General features: G+C 41.9%; 1 protein-coding gene across 2 annotated transcripts in view; it reads left to right on the top strand.

The window, feature by feature from the left end:
• The window catches only part of INPP5F (inositol polyphosphate-5-phosphatase F), a 109,273-nt gene that overhangs the window by 28,811 nt on the left and 58,719 nt on the right, over positions 1–21,743 (top strand). For both annotated transcript variants that reach the window (XM_090057591.1, XM_090057592.1), the window contains exon 2: positions 15,108–15,188. In XM_090057591.1, the coding sequence (XP_089913717.1) occupies positions 15,108–15,188 (81 nt within the window). The remainder of the gene's footprint in view (positions 1–15,107; positions 15,189–21,743) is intronic.

Raw genomic sequence — 21,743 nt, 5'->3', positions numbered from 1 at the left:
ATTGTTTGTCCAGATCCTCAGTTATACAGTTGAGATGCTGTCTCGTATTTAAACAAACAATTAAAACCTCTCCCGAATGATTTAAGATGATGCAAAGCATCAATTCAAATATTAGCAGGTAACCAAGATGGGATGGCAAGGTGGTCTAGTAGAAATTTAAGGCCTAGCTTGGATAAGCTTTTTAAAATGTAGGTATAAGGAGGGTGCTGAGATGCTTACCACAGAGTGGCCTAATTAGTTCTGCAGTAAAGTGTCACCGTTTACATGAGTGTTGCTGTTAGGTTGGAGGTAGCTAATTTAACTCCTCCTTAGTACTGGCCAGCACAAATACTGTTCTACGATAGAGTTATTTACTCTGCTGAAATGCATGTGTAGACAGTGAACAAGTCTAGCACAATGGTGCTGCTGTCCTGGGTGCATATGTAAGCGTTGAGCCCAGGAGCAATGAACTCCAGTGCAAACTGCATCGGAATTTATTGATTGTATTAATATTCATGTGTAGACTAGCCCAGAGAGAGTTATTGCCTACAGTGTATCCTGTAACAGTGGCCATAGTTTCTGTAGTCCTCCTATTTGGATGTTTAACACAGGTTCCAAATGGGCTTTTCATGAATTTTAAAGAATGCTTCAAAACTTCTTCCATATATTGTGAATGCCATTATCAAGTAATACAACAGAAAACACATAAGACTTGTTTTACTTCTGTAATGAGTAAAATTTAAAATGATCCTTCTTCTGCCAAATGTTAATGGGAAGCTTGCACAGTAAGTATACAATTTGGCAGTGTGGATGCGAGTCTAGGGAGATGGACATAAAACTAATCAGTAATCTTGATTGATTTTATAAATGGAGTTTTGATGATCTGTATGGAATTGGAGCTACAACAGAGCCAAGGCATGGCAATTAATCTTAGGGTGTGAGGTGTTTGAAAAGCATGCACCACTGTGTGGCCATCACGCACTTTGGAGAGCTGATCTTGGAGTACTAGCTTCTGGCAGGCAAACTTGCATTTCTTGTAGTACAAGTGAGTTTTTAGACAAGTAATGCCTTGTGGCTTTCTGCCATGGTGAAACTTGTTTAACACATAGAGCTCTGTAATAGGTTAGGTATGGTATCATCCTGTTTCCACAGAATACCACAGTTTTATTGAAGTTGTCTTATGTGCAAGATAAAAATATGTTGTGAAGAGCCTTGATGATATAAGACCTGTTCCTTTACTGGGGAGTTTACAAGTCTAACTTCAGAAATGAGAACACCAAAAATGAAGAAAAGGAAGATGATTGTTGTGATACATTATACAATTACTCATGTACAGTACATGTCTTGATAGTATTGTGGTTTTGTTCTCTCATTGCTCTAGTCTCCAGCTTGACCCAAATGGGGTCAACATCAGTGGTTGGGGTTGCGATAAATGGGGATCCACGTAGCAGGAAGATATGTGCCCCCTGAGATTTTGGCACCCACAACAGGGTGTGAGGCTATAACGGGGTGGGATCCAGCATGGGAGGGAGCACCTTACTGTCATAGGCACCAAGGTGAGGCACAGCAGTGGCTCAGAGTTGTGTCCTTGCTGCTGTCAGGTGGGCCGGGGATGCCTCAGCTTGGTGGCCGTGGTGGTAGGGAGACAGCAGGGTGGGGGACCCCAAGCCCACAGCTGGCAGCTCCTCCTCTGCTTCTCTTGGGCTTCAACCTGCCTGCTGTTGGGCTTATTTGGTCTTACTCCTGTCTTTTTAGTAATGAACAAAATGCATCTTCCTTTGATCAGAGATAAAGTTTGAAAGCTGAATCTTTTAGAAAGCAATAAGCATGTGGAGGTAAACACCATCAAACCACAACTGTTTCTCTTGCTGGTAGTGATCACTAAAGTGTAAAGTTATGCTTGTAGTCTACATATTAATGTTGGTCAGTTTGAAGCAAGATGGAGAAAAAAGCAAATTGTGCCTCAAGTGCGTCACACTTGTTGCAGGGATATTTTATTCTTTCTTGAGAAACGAAAGGGTGATATTTGTAACAGCTTTGGTTCAATTGTATTCCAGTCATGCATAACACTTTCAAAGAGGAGTCTGAAATGACCTGAAACCATCAAATAGATTCTTCCTTTGTTGGGTTTTCAAGGGAAATAGTGTGTTCAAATAACCCTGTTAATGAGATATCATTAGCTAAGCAACTTTATTGTAAAAAAATGAATAAATAACCCTCTCCTTTTCTTCTTCAAAACAGCTGCTTAGTAATGTTTTTAGAAAACAAAGCCTTATGTTCCAATTGCCATTTGTACAGTAACGTTTTAGTTAAGTGTAATTCACAGCAGAGTTAAATAAATTTTCTTTTAAAACGAAATGAAGCTTGCAAGTGACTGTTCATCTGTATAGCTATGGTTTAATTAGCACATATAGAGGCTTTATACTTCAGCCCAGTCAGTGTTGTTCAAGTGCAGTCAGCTATTGGCTTCTCTTAACTCCTTCCAAAAAGTCTGAAATCCTCTTGAAGTATGCCATGACTTCCTATCATAATTTACGACTCTTCATTTAACATTTTCGGGCCAATCTACACCCAAGGAAATTGAATTATATGCAACTTCTTTCAGTGCCTTTCTGTTTACAATTTCATTGCGTTTCAGAAGATCACAAATATCTTTCTAAACATGTACTTTAGAATAGAGTAAGTATCTCACTGAAATCTTGTGCATGCTGCATGGCTGCACTGCTGGTGCAGTGATTATGGCTGTGATTATAGCTATTTGACTGGAAATCTGACCATAGAATAAAAAAGGGGTTTAAAAGGTATAAACACCTGCAACCAAGAAGGAAGCTTTTTAAGTCAGGAACTGTTTGCCAAAAATCCCCTGTGCTTGTTGTACCACTTGGAGCACAGTACACTTCCTTCATACATACAGCAACTCAGTTACAATGTCAGTACACCCACATACCCGTCAGCAGAGAGGATCCTAGCAGGGTGTGGGGCCCAGAGCAAATCAGCCTGTGCAGGCCCTGGACACAAAGAAGCTGGCGGTGGAGGCAATGGTGGTGGGAGGTGGGTGGCAAGTGGCCGGATGCGAAGCTGGCGGTGGCGCCGTCTCCCCAGCACTAGGCAGGCCCTGCATGAGGGCCTGTGGCTGCTGCCTCCGGCTGTGCAACTCCCCCCCCGCCAAAGTGCAGGGCCTGGGGTGGTTGCCGTGATTTGTGCCCCCACCCCCCAGGGATGACCCTGCCCATGAGAAATCTTAGCTGTTCTGGGTAGCTGCCATTGAGCTCCCTGGCAGGTTCCTGTCTGAGATTTTTAGCTTTTATTTCACCAGCTTTTGTTTTGCTTGGCAGATATGGTGGGGGATTGCTTATTTGTGGTGACATTTGTCTCTCTCCCCATAAAAGGGAAGAAATCAAAACACTAGAAGTCTTTGGATTAAATAACATGCAGAGATCTGCTGTTTGAGCACAGCTGTGGGAAAATGCCCTGGCAAAGACACTGGTGGCAGGCATCCCATTAGATAATGTTGAAAAGAAGCTATGTTGTTTCACATGGGAATTCTTAAATTCCCAAATTCCTGACTATTTGGAGACCATTCTTTGTTGGGTTGACTAGAAAAAAGGGTACTGGTTTGTGGATACACAGACAGCTGGGATTTCATCAGTTTGGGCTCTGAAAGAAACTTTTCCTGTAAAACACTTTTCTCTTTCTGATCATTTTATTCCTTTTTCTATTTTTAAACCTGAAGAACAGCTTTAAAATATTTTAAATTTTGTACTTTTAAAGCTCGTTCTAGAGTTAACAGTGCTTACTAATGTAACTTGAATGTTGCCTCTGGTACAGTGGTGAGTAATGTGCTTGTTTTTTCATGTTTTGAAATGCACTTATCAATAGGTGTGAACTATTAAAATGTTTCGTTGTTATCCCACCTTTTTTTTTAATATGATCTTTCTGTACAAAATTGAAAATATTGTGCAATAAACCAAATAACTGAATAAAAGGAAGTCTTTTCCAAACTATTAGGTTGGAGCCAAAAGGCGCCATCCTCTTTCAGTGCCTTTCTGTATACAACTTTATTGTATTTCAGAAGATTACAAATATCTTTGTAAACATGTGCTTCAGAGTATAATAGCGTGAAGAAACGTATGAAGTTGGGCAGCAGTTTCAGAGTAAAACTAATATCTTATCATGCTGGGTTACGTACATGTACTCAGAGTTGAAATCTAGTCTGATTGTATCACAGGGCAAACTTTCATTATTACCTCTGTTTTGAATCCAATAACTGTCATTTTGACTAAGCTGTATCTGCCAGTAAGGCATACTATTTTGGATTGAAGATTATGAAGGGATCTAGTGATTTATTTGTTTATTTTTGGTGGTTTGCTTCAGTGTTTAAATGACTTATTGTTAACTTGCATTTGTCTTACTTTTCTGATTCCAGTCACTGATATTTTTTTATTGCCTATAAAAAGCTCACTGGATTTTTTTTTCAGCAGAAACTTTATACTGGTGTAAACCTAAAAAATTCTGCACAGCTCATAGTTTGTGTTCATGTCGACTGTAGCAGATGGCGTCTTCACAGGAGGGGGGCCAGGACGATGGAACTTGATACCAAATGGGGCAAATGACTGATTTTGCAACTGTCAGAACTGAATATAGCTCCACCTTAATTTTTGCTTAAACTTTCCTGCAAAAATCTTTATTCATCAGTACTACTTTTTATATTTCACTTCTGGTGCCCATATACCCTAAACTGTCAGATTGGGTTTTTTGGACGGCAGTGTCTGTTGGGGCAAAGCTCGTCTCCTGAGCGTCTTTGGCTGGGTCAGCACCCCTCCCATGCAGTAGCTCACTGAAATTGCCTAAGTGGCTCTGTTTGTGCTTGGCTGGGTGGCTGGGATGGGGCTGTGGGCAGGCAGGGAGCAGCATTTGGGAGTGTAGCAGGCTGGGACTTGGGGCTGGGACTTGGGATCCTGGGGCTGTGACAGAGCGAGGCTGGGGCCCAGGGCATAACCACGATCCGCTCCTACACATGGAACCTATGCCCGTCACAGGGGCACCAGATTGCAGCTCTGCCCTGGACTCTGGTCCTGCGCTGTCACCACCCCATGAACCCATTCTCACCTGTCTGTCCTGCTCCTGAATACTGCCCCCCGCTTGCCTGTAGCCCTGTCCTATCTACCCAGTCGCTTGCACTTTCCTTGGCGGTGAGTGTGGGGTGGACAGGCCTTCCATTTCCACCCCCTGGCTGCTGGGACAGAGCTCCCCCTCCTGCCTCTGCCTCCCACATCCGGGCTGTGCACAGGGCTGAGACCAGAGGCAGCCACTGACTCGGGTCAGTGCCAGCTGAGGGGGCTGAGGCTGGCCTGGCACTCAGGCAGAGCCCAGGAGTTTTGCCCAGGGCTAGAGTAGCCCTGCCTGGGATGGCAGTGATCATGTGCTCTAAGTTAACCCTCAATGGGATCTGGCACAGACATTTCATAAAACACTTAACAGAAAGCACTTTAGGTTGGTACACATCCATCTAGGGTTAAGTTGAGCAGGATCTGTCATTTTGAAGTGTTTTACATGCCATGATTGTTTATTCTGTTATCCCTGTAAAGTGCTTTCTGTGCGCTTAAAGTGCATTAAGTGTGATGTCTGTACCCAACCCGTTGTTCTTAGTGCTCCTGCTTCCTTGGCTGCCCTGTTGTTGCACCTTTCTCTTGGTCTGGAAGCAGTAGGATGCAATGTTCCACTCCTTTTGGGAGTACAGGTGTTTCCATCCCAGGGACCTACTGAAAAAGAGAGAGAAAAATTATCTTTCTCTGAGTTCAAAATCAGATGCAAGTCATTCAGGCTGTACACAGTGACTGTAATACTATAACTGCTATCATTGAAGTCAAACCTTGGGATGGAGTCATATGTATTCCCTGGGTTCTTCTTGCATAAACTCATAGAATAAGTTTATTCTTACTGTTATTATAATTATGTGGGAAGTACTTTAGTCCAGCCCCCTGCTCAAGGTGGAATTGTCCCAGATTAAGTCAAATATCTATAAAGTGCTCCATCTGGGAAGAAATAATCCGCAATACACTTACAGGCTTGGCAGTGCTACACTTGCCAGCACCACAGCTGAGAGAGACCTGGGGGTTGTGATAGACCACAGACTGAACATGAGCCACCAATGTGATGCCATAGCTGGCAGAGCAAATCAGACACTGAAGATGCTTTAGAAATGTAGATATTTGGGTGAAACCTCTGACTATGGGAGCCTATAGGTATGCTCTGGGGTGGAGGTGGGGGGTGCTTTAATTAGAGCGGCTCTTGGGAACCACTCTAATTAAAGCGCCCACAGCGTCTTGTGCATTCAGCGTCCTGTGCTTCAAAATGGTCGTGGGGGTGCTTTAACTAAAGCTTGTTCAACGAGCTTTAGTTAAAGCAACTCTGCTGCCATTTTGAAGCATGGGGACACTGAATAGACAAGATGCTGAGGCTGCTTGATTAATCGAGTCTCCTCTGACGAGTGGTAATTAGTACACATCGGAACAGGCATCGGGCACATGTATAGGTGCCTCGTGCTTCTAACTGAAAGATAATTTAGCTAAATTAGTGGTAGTCAACACTTAATGGTTTTGCCACTTCTCTGTGCTGCCCAGCTGTAGCATAGTTTGGGAAAGGTCCCAGCATGGTGCTGTGCAGTGCAGGTGAATCTCCCTTGCTGCTGCAGCAGGTGGGCAATAGATCTGGCCAGCCCTTGATCTAAATGATTAGTTCTTGACTAGAGCTTCCCTTGTGCAAGAATAAAGAAGTAAGCACTGACCTAATAAAAAGTGAGATGAGGGCTTTGTCACCCCTTCTGAAAGTCATTTGCTAGACTAGGGGTAGGCAACGTTTTTTGTGTGCAGTGCCTAAAACCTCCACAATGCCTAATTTGGAAGGGGCAAAGGGTACATGGCAGGATGCCCTGCTTGTGCGCGTTGGCCCCCACCCTAAGCCCCTGCCCCCCCGGCCAGGCTCTGTGGCTGTCAGCAGCTACCCAGAACCTGGGCCAGCTGCAAACACCTGCTGCCTCTCGGCTCCTGCCCCAGCTGCTTTCTGGCCCCAGGCTCCGGGAAGGCAGCACATACCGGTAATGTTTCTGCAAAGCAGCGTTGGAACCCGGCGCGGCAGTGCACAGCGGGGGGGCGCAGAAAGCTGCCTGCTCGGAGCTCCCCGCTGCCCTGCCACACTTCCCCTGCAGGCGGGGGTGGCAGCAAGGGGCACAACCCTGCACTACTGCCCATGCTGCTCCCATGCGCGCGGGAAGTGTAGCAGGGCAGTAGGGAGCCTGGAGCAGGCAGCTTTCTGCACCACCCCCCTCTCCCCCCGCTGTGCTCTGCCACACCAGGTTCCAGTGCTGCTTTGCAGAAGCAGCAAGGGCAGCACAGTGGGGAGCTTTGGTGGTCTGGGGCTGGGAGGCAGCTGGGGCCGGGGTGGAGAGGCAGCAGATGTTTGCAGCTGGCCCAGGTTCTGGGTAGGTGCTGACAGCCATGGAGCCCGGGCAGCTTGCAGCAGGGCTTCCCTGGAAGCAGCCTGGGCTCCATGGCTATTGGCAGCTACCCCAGAGCCGGGGTCGGCTGCAGGTGGGAGGCTACTAACAGCTGCTGTCCCCCGGCCCCGGGAAGGCAGCAGTTGCCGGCACTGCACCTGTTGGGACTGGGGCTGGGGCTGGGGCCGGGGAGGCAGCAGCTGTTTGTAGCCTCTGGACTGCAGCCGGCCCCAGCTCTGGGTAGCTGCTGATAGCTACAGAGCCCAGGCTGCTCCCATCAGGGCTTGCAGCATCCCAGCTGCCTACTGGGAGCAGCCTGGGCTCCCGACTGGCAGCAGCTATCCAGAGCTGGGGCTGGCTGCAGGCTGCAAACAGCTGTTGCCTTCCGGGCTCCGTTGCCAACCCCAGTGCTAGACCCTCAAGCTTTGTTTCTTCCCAGTTGTTTTCAGAAGCTTTCACTGATGATGATAGGGGTGGGAGCTACTGGATAAATGGACTGCAGGTGGCTTTTTAATCTTCATGTTTGAGATCTGTTCTGTCCAACCTCAGTGCAACATGTTGGTTAAAACACCAGCTGGCCCGTGTTCATGTCTTCACTGTTTTTAGAATCAGGGCTTTTTTCTTGAATTCCTATGTAGACACCACCTCCTGGCCTAAGGTTACTTTGCTAGTTCTTGAAATGTAGTCCTTCCTATAGCTAGAAATGGCAGGTTTACAAACAGCTCTATGAATTTTAGTGAGTCTAAAAGAGTTATTGTCATCTTTCTCTCTAAATCAGTTAGTTCTCTGTCAGATATTGAGACTTACAAGGGAAATAAGTAGTTAAATAACTCTCTGGAATGTGAATAATTGCTGCATTTTTGTTTCTTAGGAGAATTATTTGCTAAAAAACATATAAACTAGTTTTTTGTATTGCTTTGCAAGTACTGGCAATATACTGGAACCAAATACAATTAAGAAGCTCTGGGAATGTACAAGAATGAGACTCTGTCAGACTTGTAATTAAGAAAAATCACGGTTCTTATGGTAAACAAGATGGAAGCCATGGGGAGAATTCAGATGATGCATTTATAATGATGAGAGGCAGCCACAACTTGATTTTAATGTCCTTTTTTTTCCTTGCTGAAAAGTTTCTATTTGTTTCATGTAGCAAATGCCTATCTTGATGCCTGCTGGTTGGCTTTTTACATGTGAGGAAAGGATGTTAGGAGATGTTAGGAGAGAGCTGCTGCTTGCTTGTCTTCAGTGCTGCTTCCTTGCTGACCATTACAAAAAGAGAATTGTCAGATTTGCAGAGATGCTTCTTTCTAAATAAAGCTATGTCAGCTGCAGAATTGGTGACTTCGCAGTAAACCATATACAAAAACCGAAATTCAGTTCTAATTTACTGTGCAAGTTAAGATTTTCATTTATACTGGTGGAATCCAGGACCCCTGTGACAATATGATGACAGAAATGTAGCTGTGATCCTAACCCAACAGTGATAGAAGCTGCTTTTCCTATGGTTAAATGTAAACATATGACATAAGCTCCAATTTTCACATTATTTGTGCAGACTCATAAATTATATGGAAATATGCACATATTGAAGATAAATACTTATCTGCAAGGGATTTCTAAAAGAAAATTGTCTATTTATAGATTACATTGGGTACTCCAGGACAGCTCTAGGAATTTTAAGTGGCTTTTCCCTTGGCATTTTATAATCTTTGGCTGCTTTGACTCCTTACCTCAGTCATTCAGTTAACAATTTGCATAGGATAACTTTTATAATGGCATAGGAGAAATAAAGCTGAAATCTTGCTAGCATTTAAATTTGGAGACTTGACTCATTTTCATGCAGAAAAGTTGAAAACGGAATATTCTGAAATATACTGTCCACAAAATCTGGTGCGATTAAAACATAGGTAGCACTATCAATTTAACACTGTACTTGGACAACCAGTGTTCTAGAAGAGGAAGTCCAACCTTTTATTGAGTATTAGAGAGCATTTTCGTGGAGTAAAAAGTTGACCATTTTTCCTTAACTGGGGGCAACAGCTTTTGCACACTGATAGATTCTCACAGGCTTATGAAAAACTAAGGGTAACTGGGGAAATCGGGGGGAGGGGGAGAAGGGAGTGCATAGACATTGTGAAAAATGTGACTCGATTAGAATGAAACCTTGAGGCTGCTGCTCTTCTTTTCTTGGCATTGACTGGCAATGATAAATCTGACTTTTGCATTATAGCTTGTGATATGTACTACAGTAATAATAAAAAGGCAAGCAGGAAACTAAATGTTCCATTTTTAGTAATCACGTTTGAATTCTAAGTGAAATGACTTGAAACAGACTTTAATGTCACTCCATAAACTGCATTTTGCAAAAGTAAGTGGGTGTATTGTTGGTTATGACAATCTAGCTGAAGGATAATGCTTACTGAAAAGGAATTGCAGACTTTTTATTATAATATTTCTAAAATTTTGTCCATAAATGTTGATTGTAGGAGATGAGTAAGCTATGTCTATCGGCTGTATTGATGACCTGCTAATTTCATGAATTACTTGTTCATTCCTGGTTTACTAAATGGGCTTCCTGGTTACTTTGTTTTGAAAGTCATTGTGTAAAAATATTCTGGGGAGAGGGGATAGGTGTGTGTGTGTGTGTGGGGAAGGTAGATGTGTGTAAAAGCAGGGGGAGGGAAAGATTGGGGGGGGTGGGGGGGGCATATGTGTTACATCACTGCCAGTCCTGCTAACTCAGCCTGGGATTTAAGAGAGAGTTTCATTTTTTTTTTTTTTTTTTTTTTTTTTTTTTTTTTTTTTACTCATGCTTAATAACCACAATAAATATTTTACTGAATTGTACAGGTGAGGTTATGGACTGTGCGGCCTTTAGCAGGGTTGCAAAAGCATCCTAAGGGTCTAAAAATGGGCCTATAATCAAAACTTGACTTCGAGTCTGGTAGATATGTGTGGGTAGGAAATGGATAATTTATTGACCTCTGAGACTACCTTGCATTTGCAAGGTGGAAAATAGGAGAGCAGAGTTGTTAAGGATTTGTTTCTACGATGATTGCTGATGCGTTTTGTGTGACCCATTCTATAATGCAGTCTGATAATTCTTGCAAATTAACACTTTCTAGCTGCTCAGCAAGGAGCGTGAAAAGGAAATGCTTTGGAACAGTTTTCTTTCTGTTTACCATCCGCATTTTCTGATCCTGTTTCCAAGCAAGTAACTTCCAACTTTTAAAACTGCTATTTACAAGCCCTAACCTGCTTTCTACTATTATGATTGTTCTTGTAAGAAAACAGGAACTAAGACTGTGCATTGTCTGTTAAGTTATCATCTCTATCCCCCCAAGCAAAGCCTCAATTTGTTACTTAGTGTACTGTCAGTGATATCATAAGTGCTCCATAAGTGAAGTGTCCTAGTCTCAAATTGTCATTTTAAAGGTCCCAGTTTAGCAGAACTTCCCTATTATGCATTAGGGATGGACTTGAGCGCACCACTTAATTGCATGCAGCATAAAAACTCCATGTAGTAATAGGCTGAGTTACTTGCACAGTCTTTCTCCTTATACAATGATGACATTCTCTAGATAGTTGTTCTACTGGCACTGTCATCCTGTTATTCACCAAGAATGAAAGTTGTGGACAAAGACCTCTTTTCTAGGTTAGTAGCAGAGAAATCTGCATCTTACTATCTGAATATTTTAGGGTAATTAATTCTGAATTTTTAGCATTTTCCAAGCAAGATGCAAAACTTTATTTGGTCCTAGTTTCCCATAGCTAGCTGAGGTGGGAAGGTATTTCATATGCTTCAGAATGGTGATAAGTGTCTGTACAAGCATAGATGGAAGTGTTGGAATGGCATGCTCTGCCATTACAGTGCAGCAAAAAGTAAGTTGTTTTAGATTAATAACAATAATCAGAAAATTGTAAGCATCTGGGGTCAGAAGCCGCTGTAGAAAACTGAACAGATGCCAGAGAAAATGACATTACCTGATGTTAGGCAAAAGACAAGGGTAAACTTGCACCTTATAAAGTAATAAAATCAGAGATTCATAAGCAGCATCTTAATGTTAATCTGCAATGGAGCATTTCCGTACAGTTTTAACAAATTAGTAGCTCAGAATTTAAAAAAAATAAAACTCCCAAAGCTAAATGTTAGTGCAAATTGTGTATCTGAGTGATTTGTTTTTTTTAATTAATTTTTTTGTGTGTGAGAGAGAAAGTAAAACCAACATATACCTAGGAAAATGTCTTCCATTCTGAATCTTGGTAGGGTACGTCTGTCGGCTTCCTCTGCTGTCTCTGTTCAGCCATGGAGCATCTCTAGCAAGTCCCTAGACAAAACTAATGTTCTTCCTTTTGAACATGTTTTTCCTGTTTTCGGTTGTCATCTTTCTAGCGAAAAACCCTTACTACTTCACCATAACTGCAACCCCACAGACTTCTTGTGTCCTTCTGACTTGTTTATTGGACCCTCCCATCTTCATGTTGTCACAGCTGTCTCTACACACAGTTTGCCTATCTCGGGCATTTCAAGATAAACTTGAGAAAATACCATGACCTTTTCCTTCTTCAGCCTTCTCCTTCCTCACCTTGCAGGGGTAGGAATTTCTCAAGTGTTCTTTTATGGCTCCTCCATCTCCCCCAGTGACTTCATTCCCTCTGATCTCCTTTCCTCTCTCTTCCCTCACTGACCTCTTTAATCTCTTGCTTTCCTGTGGCTCGTTTTATTTTTCTTTTAAAGCAATATGAGCATTCTTTAGTCTCTCCAACTTCAAAAAGTCTATACTTGACCCTGCCTGCCTCCGTCTTCAACTACTTCCCCTTCTTCATTATAGCTAGACTTACCCAGTAAGTGTGAAGGGTAAGCAGGAGACAGTGACCCTAGATAACTTCTGAGCTGCTGTCAGCTGACTTGGACAGAGTAGTATGGATTGTTGATAGACAAAGTCTGCTGAGCTAGGAAGAGATGTTGCGTTTGTCCTTGGATTAGTTCTGCTGGGGTTTTGTCCTGCAACAGAAATATCCTGGGATTGGCATGTACATATGTCACCCTTCTAATCAGGGTCCAGGGACAGAAGTTACACACAAACTGGTTTAAGTGATCGGAAACTGGTTTAAACCTGTAATGGAACAGACTTTCAGTATATATATACCGCTTTCAAAATGGGCAAAACTGGTTTAAGATAAATCTGGTTGGATGTAGTATCCGACTTAAGTGATTTCGGTCAAGCCAGTTTATGGAACTTCTGTCCCAGATCCCTTGCTGGTTCAAGTTTAACTCGCAGTCCCCCAGCATCCCAGGAAGCTTTGCAGCCCTGGGCTGTGCTGTCTGCTTCAGTGGAACAGGGGCTGCCCCACCCCTCTGGTCCCTAGCCTGCTTCCTGCCTACATCCATCAGCCTATGGGGAAGGGCAGGGGAACAGACAGCCAGACCCCCTAGCCAGGCTCTACACAGAATTCTGCCCCGAGAGGTTGCCCCAAGCTGTTCATGAGATGGGCAGGGCTGAGATTAGCAACTGTGAAGTTTGGGAGGGGAAGAATACCCCTCAGCTCCCTGGGGATGCCCTGTGCTTGGGAACCCCTTCAGGGGGAGGCTCCCCAAGGTGAGCTAGCACCTGGACCCCTGGAGTGGGGGAACAGCAGGGGGTTGGTGGCATGTGCTGGGGAGCCAGTCCTGGATGGCCCCACTTGCCTGGGCTGGCAATGGCCAGCTGACTGGGAGATGCACTTCCCTGCCAGGTTCAGCACGGGCCTCCCCCTGCCTTTCCCAAATGAAAACTGAACCTCAGTTCAGTTGCTTATCAGTTCAATCCTTGCAGTTTAGAGGAAACTGCGTAGGTTGAATCGACTCTGCCTTGGGCTTTTTGACTGTCTGTACTTTGCCTCAGTGGCTGAATGCAGTGCTGCTTTTCTGCTATAGATTCAGTGATGCAATCCTGGGATAACTGTTTAGATGCACTGTGCAATGTCCCAAGATTAAAATGTTGTTTTTTATCTGGTGAACCGCTTTAGGATTTATCCTGGGACAGTGGGCATGGATATTGGAATTGGTCACATTTTGTCCTGGCATATAATGGCTTATTCTGGGTGTCTGTAGTCTTGGAGATGTAGCTTAGTCCTCGTTTGTGTGAAAGGTCTGCAATCAGATTTTCACTAGGGATTGAAAATCCTATCAGGGATGTCAGTCCTAATTATGGAACTTGTTAAATTCTATTTCTACATGAATGGTGCCAGGTTGAAAGGAAATGGAGGATAAGCCTTCAAAACCCTATGTTGTACTTGAGAATTTTGGGGTAAAATAAAAAGTTTGGCTTTGACTATGAGTGCCATTTTGTAAAGCAATATTTATAAAGTGAGACATTTTTTACCATCCGTGATTTACTAATGCATTTTGAGAAGAATGTTCTTAAATGCAAATAAAATGCTGGCTTTTAACAGTGCACCCCATGTGATAGCAAGGGAAATAGATAAATTGGATATGGCGGAAACTAACTTATTTTGTGTAAGCTACTGGGAATGATTGAGACACGAATAAAAATGTATCTGTTAATTAAGGACAGCTCTAAATTAAAACCAGGAGAAGAGGGTGTGGGCACACCACACTTGGAGCCTTTTTCTAAAGGGGAATATTTCAAGAGGGCAGCAGCTGGTGCATTCTAATTGGTATGTGGGAATGAGGTGAGAAATGATTCAAATGACGTAAACCCTCAAGTTTTAACATTCCTTCCTTTAGGATTAAAGTTGGAGGGGGTTTGCTGCATTTGAATCATTTGCAGCTCATTCCCACATACCAGTTGGAGTGTACCAGCTGCTTCCCTTGCCCTTTTAAAAGGGCTCCAAACATTCTTGTGTCCACAGCTTTGCTGTAGAGTGTTTGGACTTTAATACTTTTGTAGACATAGGGGATCGTCAGTTCAGTTTTATAACTATATTTTATTGCAGGTATTCCTATAATAACCATCCAACTGAGTAAATGGCCTAACATCCTTGTTTCTATAGCTATAACTGTCTTATTTAATTACACTGTAAAATTCACATTGATATCAGAGTCTGATGTTGGATCATCTGATTTGAAAGATTTTGGTCAGTTAGCCATGATACAATATGAAAATATTGTCCCATCATATCATTATAACAAGACAGAATGATGTGACTTTCTAACTCATAGGTACTTGGCTGTTGTGTTGGCATACTTGCCTGACTACTAGTGGCATTTAAAAAAAACCTGAAAAGTTTTTTAGCATAACTAATGCAAAATCTAAAATCTTAAACTTCAGTATTCTTAGAATTAACTAAGATGTTTGGTGTTTCTGAAATCAAAGGGGTATATTTACTGTAAAAGCTGGTGATTATTCATTACTGAATGCTGAACATTTCTGAGGCATGCATTTTAAACTGTAGTCATAAGGTTTGGAAAGAAACCAACTGACTGTTCCGGCTGAAATTATCCTATTTTGGTAACTTGGAATCTTTCAGGATGGCTGTTTTTAAAGACTGTTATATTTTGATGATAAAAGCAATGGTATTATAAAAATTCCTGAACATGTAACTTGTTAGATCTGCAATACTGCATCAACTTTTATGCTTCAGATTTTTTTTTTTTTAATTACCTCCTTTTTCTCCTCCCTCCTTACAGCCACTGACCTCCTTCTGGCTTGGAATCCTATTTGTCTTGGTCTGGTAGAAGGAGTCCTAGGGAGGGTTCAGCTTCATACAGGTATGGTTGTCTTTAAATGTTTTATGTTGTAATTGTCTGCACAATACTTCCTGTAGTATGGTGGGTAGGAGAGGAAGTCTGCACTATATACTGTTTTGGTCCTTTTTCTCTTGTTTAGTTGCTCTTTGGTCAGGAGGAATTGTCCTAGGTAGATTTTCAGTGAAATTTACCCTGGTTAGAAACAGGGTTTTTTTTTTAAACTAGTTTTGAGATTCACTTGCTTCACTGTTGATTTGTCAGTGTATGTTTGTTGACTCTAACTTCCTTAGACATCCCATCACTGACCTCAGAATGGCTGTTCTTAGATGGTAGAACGTTAAAAAATGAATTTGAACAGGAAACTGCCAAACAAGAAATCATCCACAGACTAGATTAAGTATGGTCTAAACCAGTGATTCTCAGACAGGGTGCCGTGGTGGGTTGCCACTCAATGCCAGCATTGGTAGGTGTGCAGCTGTGATTGACAAGATAAATCCAGAGACTTCAAACAGGGATCTGTAATATTAAAAGCATTCTGATCTGTTGTGGTCTTTCTGAGTACTTCGCAGCAGATTTTCTCTTATTACTTTTTTCTGTAGACAGATATGGACTGAAAACTAAGACCTGGCTTTTTGTAAAAGACTTAAGCTTAAGGAGTGGTGCCTGAAACCTGAAAAGGTTAAAACTAGTGGTTTAAACCAAGACTGGATTCTTATGCTCCTACCTGAATTAACTTTTACTATAAGCCCTGTGTCCCTCAATGGATTAACTGCTTTTTTTTTTTTCTCTCTCCTACCTAGCTTACCTGTCTTGGGCTATGCACCCTCCTTTTTTCTCCCCACCTTCCCTACCCTTTGTATTCTAATCATTGTTCTCTGTTTAGCAGCTCTGCTTCCTGCAGTCCCTTCACAGAATCTGATGAAGCAAACCCTCTGCTTACAAAAGTTTATGCCCTTATTTTATTAGTCTATAAAGGTGCAGATCTACTCTTCCTTCTTTCTATGTACTTGTCACATTGTCCTACTGGATAACTTGGACAGGTTGCTTTGTTTCCCTATGCTTGAGTAAATGGGGCCTGTGCAAAATGGGACCAGTTGCACTTGCCTTCATTGTAAAGTACTTTGAAATATAGTGATGAAATACCTAGGCCGTGGTATTCTGTGAATGAACAGTAACATTTTAATTTTAGTTTGACTACAGAATTAACAAGTCTTTCCCTATGGTGTTTTGTGCATACCTGGTAAATGCTATGCTACTGCTGTGATTGAAGTGCAGTGAATAGAATAGCATCAAAAGACCACGCATGGCAGTTAAGAAAAAATGTAGATTGATACAGTTTCTCCAATACCTGAAATTCCAGCTATAGACAGTTTGTAAATGAGACCAAGGTCTTGTCAAGTTATGGTGTTATGTAGGAGAGGTTATTTCCATGTATAGATAAGCCCTGAGACAGTTGTAGAAGATGGGTAGATGCCTCCACCAGATTAACGGAACAAAAAATGAAGTGGGAAGACTGGAAAAAGCACTTAGTGCTGTTGAATCCCAGAATGTCTTTCACCGTGTACCTCTGTCAAGTGCTAGCTATTGCAAACCTATGTAGGAGAAACCAGGCAATCCTGGTTGCCTTTGGTAGAGTGACATTGGCATCTCTCCGAGGGAAGCAGGCTGCTAGCTGTGTGGTATAGAAAGTTGAGGTCAACGTTAATTAGGTTCCTGCTGCTAGCTCCTTCTTTCTTTTGTACTATTGGCCTTGTAATAATCTATCTGGTTGTCCATCAGAACTTTTGCTTGTGAGCTAACGTGTCCCACATCAATGAAGAAATAGTAGATAGCTGACAGATGAATACACTTCGCTGTGATGACCTGCTGTCTCAACAGGATGTACCAGTTTTCTGTCTATGAAGTGGCTTACTTACTGAACTAAGCTGAGTTCTGCTGTTCATATACTCAAGTGGGCAACTGGACTGACCTTCTTTGTAAAGTCCCTTTTCCTTTTATTATTTATTTTGGTGAGAAGGCTGTTCTGAGTTTCTGACATCTGCCCCAAGTCGAGAGTAAAAGCTAATCCTCAGACTGTGCTGTTTTTGACTATTAGCATGCTTGTCAATCTGAACAAAGCAGGCCGTACATTTTTGCATTTTGTTTTTAATTGTACTTTGCATGATTGGCTCTCAGATTTCTCTTCTGACACAAGTTTGATGTATTGGTACCATCTATTTGCATCTTTGGCAACATAAAGACTTTTTAAAATCCATTCTCTCTAATATTTTGATTTTTAATGAGCAAAACTACTGCTTGTTTTACTCTTTTTTTTGTGATTGAGAGGAACATTTTTTCTGAATAACATAGAAATATAAATTGGAATAAGGTTAATGACTTCAGTAAAATGCACATTTTACATTTAAAACAGTGGGGTTTATTGACTTTTTGTTTAACTAACTTGTGGCTGGGATGTTCTGCAGAAAAAGTATAACAATTTGGTAAAATTTAGGAGAGGCTCTATAACAGCATCAACAGCTTGGAGGGGAAGATGGCCTAGCCAGGAAAAAAAATATTTCCTTCTTTATTAGTATTTGTTTTCTTATGTTTTCATAAATGCTGTTCAACATTTAGAAAAGTAACTTCAGCAATGAAATTAGTTCAGCTAAAGCTTCAGATGAGTTACAGGACAGGATTAAATGGTGAAATGGATCGGACCCTTGCTATCTGTCAGATAAGAAATGGATACTCTGCTGCATTAGAGAAGTTAAATAGAATCCTTGATCTCATGCATTAATGATCAAATCAACATTAGAAAGAGTTACCCCATTCTTAACAGTTGCTTTAGTCTGAGCCTGCATTTGTTACGCTGGTGGTGTTATCACTGCTATTGCTATTATGGGACAGCAGCATTTCCTAGCCTCCTCTCTTTACATTATGATGATGGGGCATAGCTAGGTGTGTAAATGAAGCATTCTAATCCATATCTGAAGCAAATCATCAATCCTTTATCAAAAATAAACCAAGTAGTTCCCTTTTCTAAATTAAGTTTGGGGTGGGGAGGAAATGGGGGATGGACCTTTGATGTGGGAGTAAAGGATGCTAATCCTTGTGACTTTTTAGGCTGCATTTGATTCATCAGGCCCCTGAGCAAGCATCCAAAGTGCAGTTGTTTGAGGGTGTTTTTTTATTATTATTATTATTATTTTAAATTTGGACTTACTTCACTAAAATAAACTGTCTGAGAATGAAAGCATCTCTGACAAATATTCCTCTCAAACTCTGTGGGAGTTTTTAAGGCTACTACACTACAGTCAAATACAGGTCAGCACTCGGGCATTGATGATCAGTAGTTCTTGGACTAAGGGAGTTAATAGAGGGCATTGCAAAACTCTTCTCTATCTTACAGCTGAATGTCCTGCCTTCAGTGCTACCAGTTTTGCATGCATCTGATGGCAAGATAATATGCACAGGGAGAGAGACTGTGTTAGTCTGAAGTCGGGCACGTGGTAAGGTAGTGCCGCACAGAAACACGTGCCCAAGTTGCAACTGAGTCTGATCCCAGGTTGGCCCCGTCGGCCATCTTTGGCCCCACAGATAAAGCAATTGGGGAAGACAATCACCCTCAACTGTGACGGATTGCTGATGACGAGGGAGGAGTTCTGTTTTCAATAGACTAACTCTGGGCCAGATGAGTGGGGTGGGGCTGGTCACTAGTTTGGATCAAGCTTAACTCACCAAGATTGGGCCCAGGGGCCTGGCACTGGCCCCTCTCTTGCCTCAGCATGCTGGGCACCAGGTCCTGGGAGCCTGGTGACCAGCCCTGTAAAGTAGAATCAGTTGCCGAATCCTGAGCTCAGGGCCCAGGGTTCCCCAGGGGTCCAGAAATTTGTCAGTGGGGGCGTGGAGGGTGCTACCGCTCTTCCACCACCAAATTTCCAGACCTGTGGGGGCCCCTGCTTGCTGGATGACATAGGGCCATAGGCTGGCCAGGGGTAGCAAGCGAGTTGTAGTTTAGGAAAATTTATGCATCTTTAATCTAGTTGGTCTGTAAGGTGCAATTCTACCCTGTCTTCTGTATGATGTTATATTGCATTGCTTTGGGACAGCTGAAATGTTATGTTAAAACCCTGTTATATAAATAAAGAAGGAAAGGTGTTCACCAAATGATGTGTGAAGATTGAAGTGGAAATATGTGTACTCACTTATCCTAGTTAAACTTCACCAAGGGCAAACTGCTTCATAGCACAGTAATGCAAAAAAGACATAGCGTGTTTGTTGTGAAGAAAGTCAGCTTCAGGAAGATGAAAAAATTAGAAGCAGAAAGGCATTAAATGTAAGAGTTTTTATTATCCAGTGTCCCTAAGTGACTAAACATGGGGGTGGAAGCTATAACTAGCCCACAGCAAGATTCAAGGTAATGATAAATAAGGTTAAAAATGATGAGCTGAGAAGCTAATGTAGTTTTAAATGAGGCGTTTTAAGAGGCAGAACATATGTTAAACTGGCCATCACTTAAGAATCATAGTAACAGGTGGTTAAAAATAATTCTTATGGGTTTTTTTGTGCATTTATTACACACACGTATGTATGTGTATATGTTTGTGTGTGTGTGTATATGTATGTATACACAAAAGAATAGTATTAAACTGATGCTTGCATCTGTGGAATGCTAGTCTTGAGCTCATGAACAACTCAATGTATGAGTTAATACTAGTTTCAGGGTAAAAATTGGATAGTATGCTGTGTAAGAGCTTAGCAGCATGCATGCTGACATCTTCCCCCCTCCATCCACACTCTCCTCAAAATGTCATAAATTGGGATACATAATTTAGTATGTGGTATGTGACATACCCATGCTAGCAATGTGTGACTCCTCGCTTTGACCTTCAATTTGGTATAGAAATAATAATGGGACTTCTTTATTAGAGACCTCCTGTTTTAAAATACTGGAATTTTTCTGTTATCTTTAACAGTAAGAACAAGGTTTCCTGTTCAGGAGGCAGAGGGTAAAGCTGTCCTTTGGTATAAGCTGGAACTAATGAGCATTTCCACAATCTCTTTAATTCCTGTTTGGACATTCTATTATTTCAGTTACTTTGCACATATATACTATGTTTGTTTTTATAGTTAGAATAACAGGTAGAAGAAATCAGTAAAGGCTTTCTAGTGTTATGCAAGTATGAAACAATCGTCCTCTCTTTCCTAGAGCCCTCTCTTATCATGTCTCCAGTTCTACGCATGCCAGACTTTTAGGTTTATAGACTGAAAAATGGACTGTTTTATACTGAGCTGGTTTGAAAAAAATAACACAACTGGGCTCAGACTGTTTTAATTAATCTTGGCTAAAATATTTCTGAACCAGTCTGTGTCTATGGGGAAATTTAAGAGGAATAATAAAATGGCTCATGGGTTTTTGGTCATTTTCCAGTTGTTCTGAAGACTGTCCTGTGAACGGAAGATCCAGTTGAGATGTCTGGCTTAGACTCCAGGCCAGCGCCAAAAAATAAATAAATAAAAATTTGCTTGATAATAGGTGGGAGCCAGCACTTAAAATGGTTTTAGTTGTTGATGTAGACAAGGACAAACCATTTTTGGCATCAGAATGGTCTCTGCCAAGTGTCTATAGTGTAAACAAGCCATTACATTGTCTTTGTAACACACCATACACCTTGATGTCAATTAGTTGCAGATGCTAAACTCTTTCAGGATCAAACCCTTTGTTCGGAGAAGGAATGGCTATTGAGCAAGAACTCTTCAGCTACATGTGGATACCTTAATTAAAAAAACCAAAACAAAGTGCACACCTCGCTGAAGCAAGCTCGCTCTTATGAGTTTGAGTAGACGTCCCTTGAAAGTAGGTCAGCATCTTTTGATTTGTGAGAGAAACTAAGCTGGGATTGGTGCTTTATCTCATACTAAGGACCCTTAGTTTAATTATCTAATTTAGCTGCATTTCAAAGATTCTAATACTCTAAGGACAGAACAGATTACTAGGAGATCAAGCCTGTTCTTACATATGCAGTCAATAGAACTCTTCTTATTTTTAAGTATGTGCACACAGTGATCAAATCACTGTACGAAAGGTGAATCTCAGTTTTACCTTTTGATAAGCTGAATAGGTTGGGTTCTTTGTGTACTACATCATCAGACTTGTTTTTCCAGTTTGTCAACTATTTTGTAGTCTTCCTTTAAACCATCTCCAAAATTTTCACATCCTCCTTGAATTGTGGATATTAAAATTGAGTACATTGTTGGAATACTGTTACAGAGACAAGATCACTTACTTCTATTTGGTAGTCCCCTTTTATCTATTGCAGGATTGCATTAGACCCTTCTGACACAGACATGCCCTTATACTTGGAGTTCATATTCAGGTGGTTAGCTGTAAACCCAGAGCGCTTCTGAGTCTGTGCTTTTTCAAACGTATCTTATCCGGTAGTATAGTCTGCATCCCGTTCTCCCCACCAGTGTAGTAATTTGTGATAATTCAGCTGATTCAGGCAGAGTGACCTGTCCTTACTGCTTACTACTACATTTATCTTTGTCATCTAGAAAGTTGACTAGCCAAGGTTTTATACTCTCCTTAGACTCTTG

Source organism: Crocodylus siamensis, chromosome 7 (assembly GCF_052110815.1).
Source record: "Crocodylus siamensis isolate JL-2025a chromosome 7, ASM5211081v1, whole genome shotgun sequence".
NCBI classification, from domain to species: domain Eukaryota; kingdom Metazoa; phylum Chordata; order Crocodylia; family Crocodylidae; genus Crocodylus; species Crocodylus siamensis.
The sequence above is the reverse complement of the archived record's forward strand: the minus strand, read 5'-3'. Positions and strand labels throughout refer to the sequence as shown.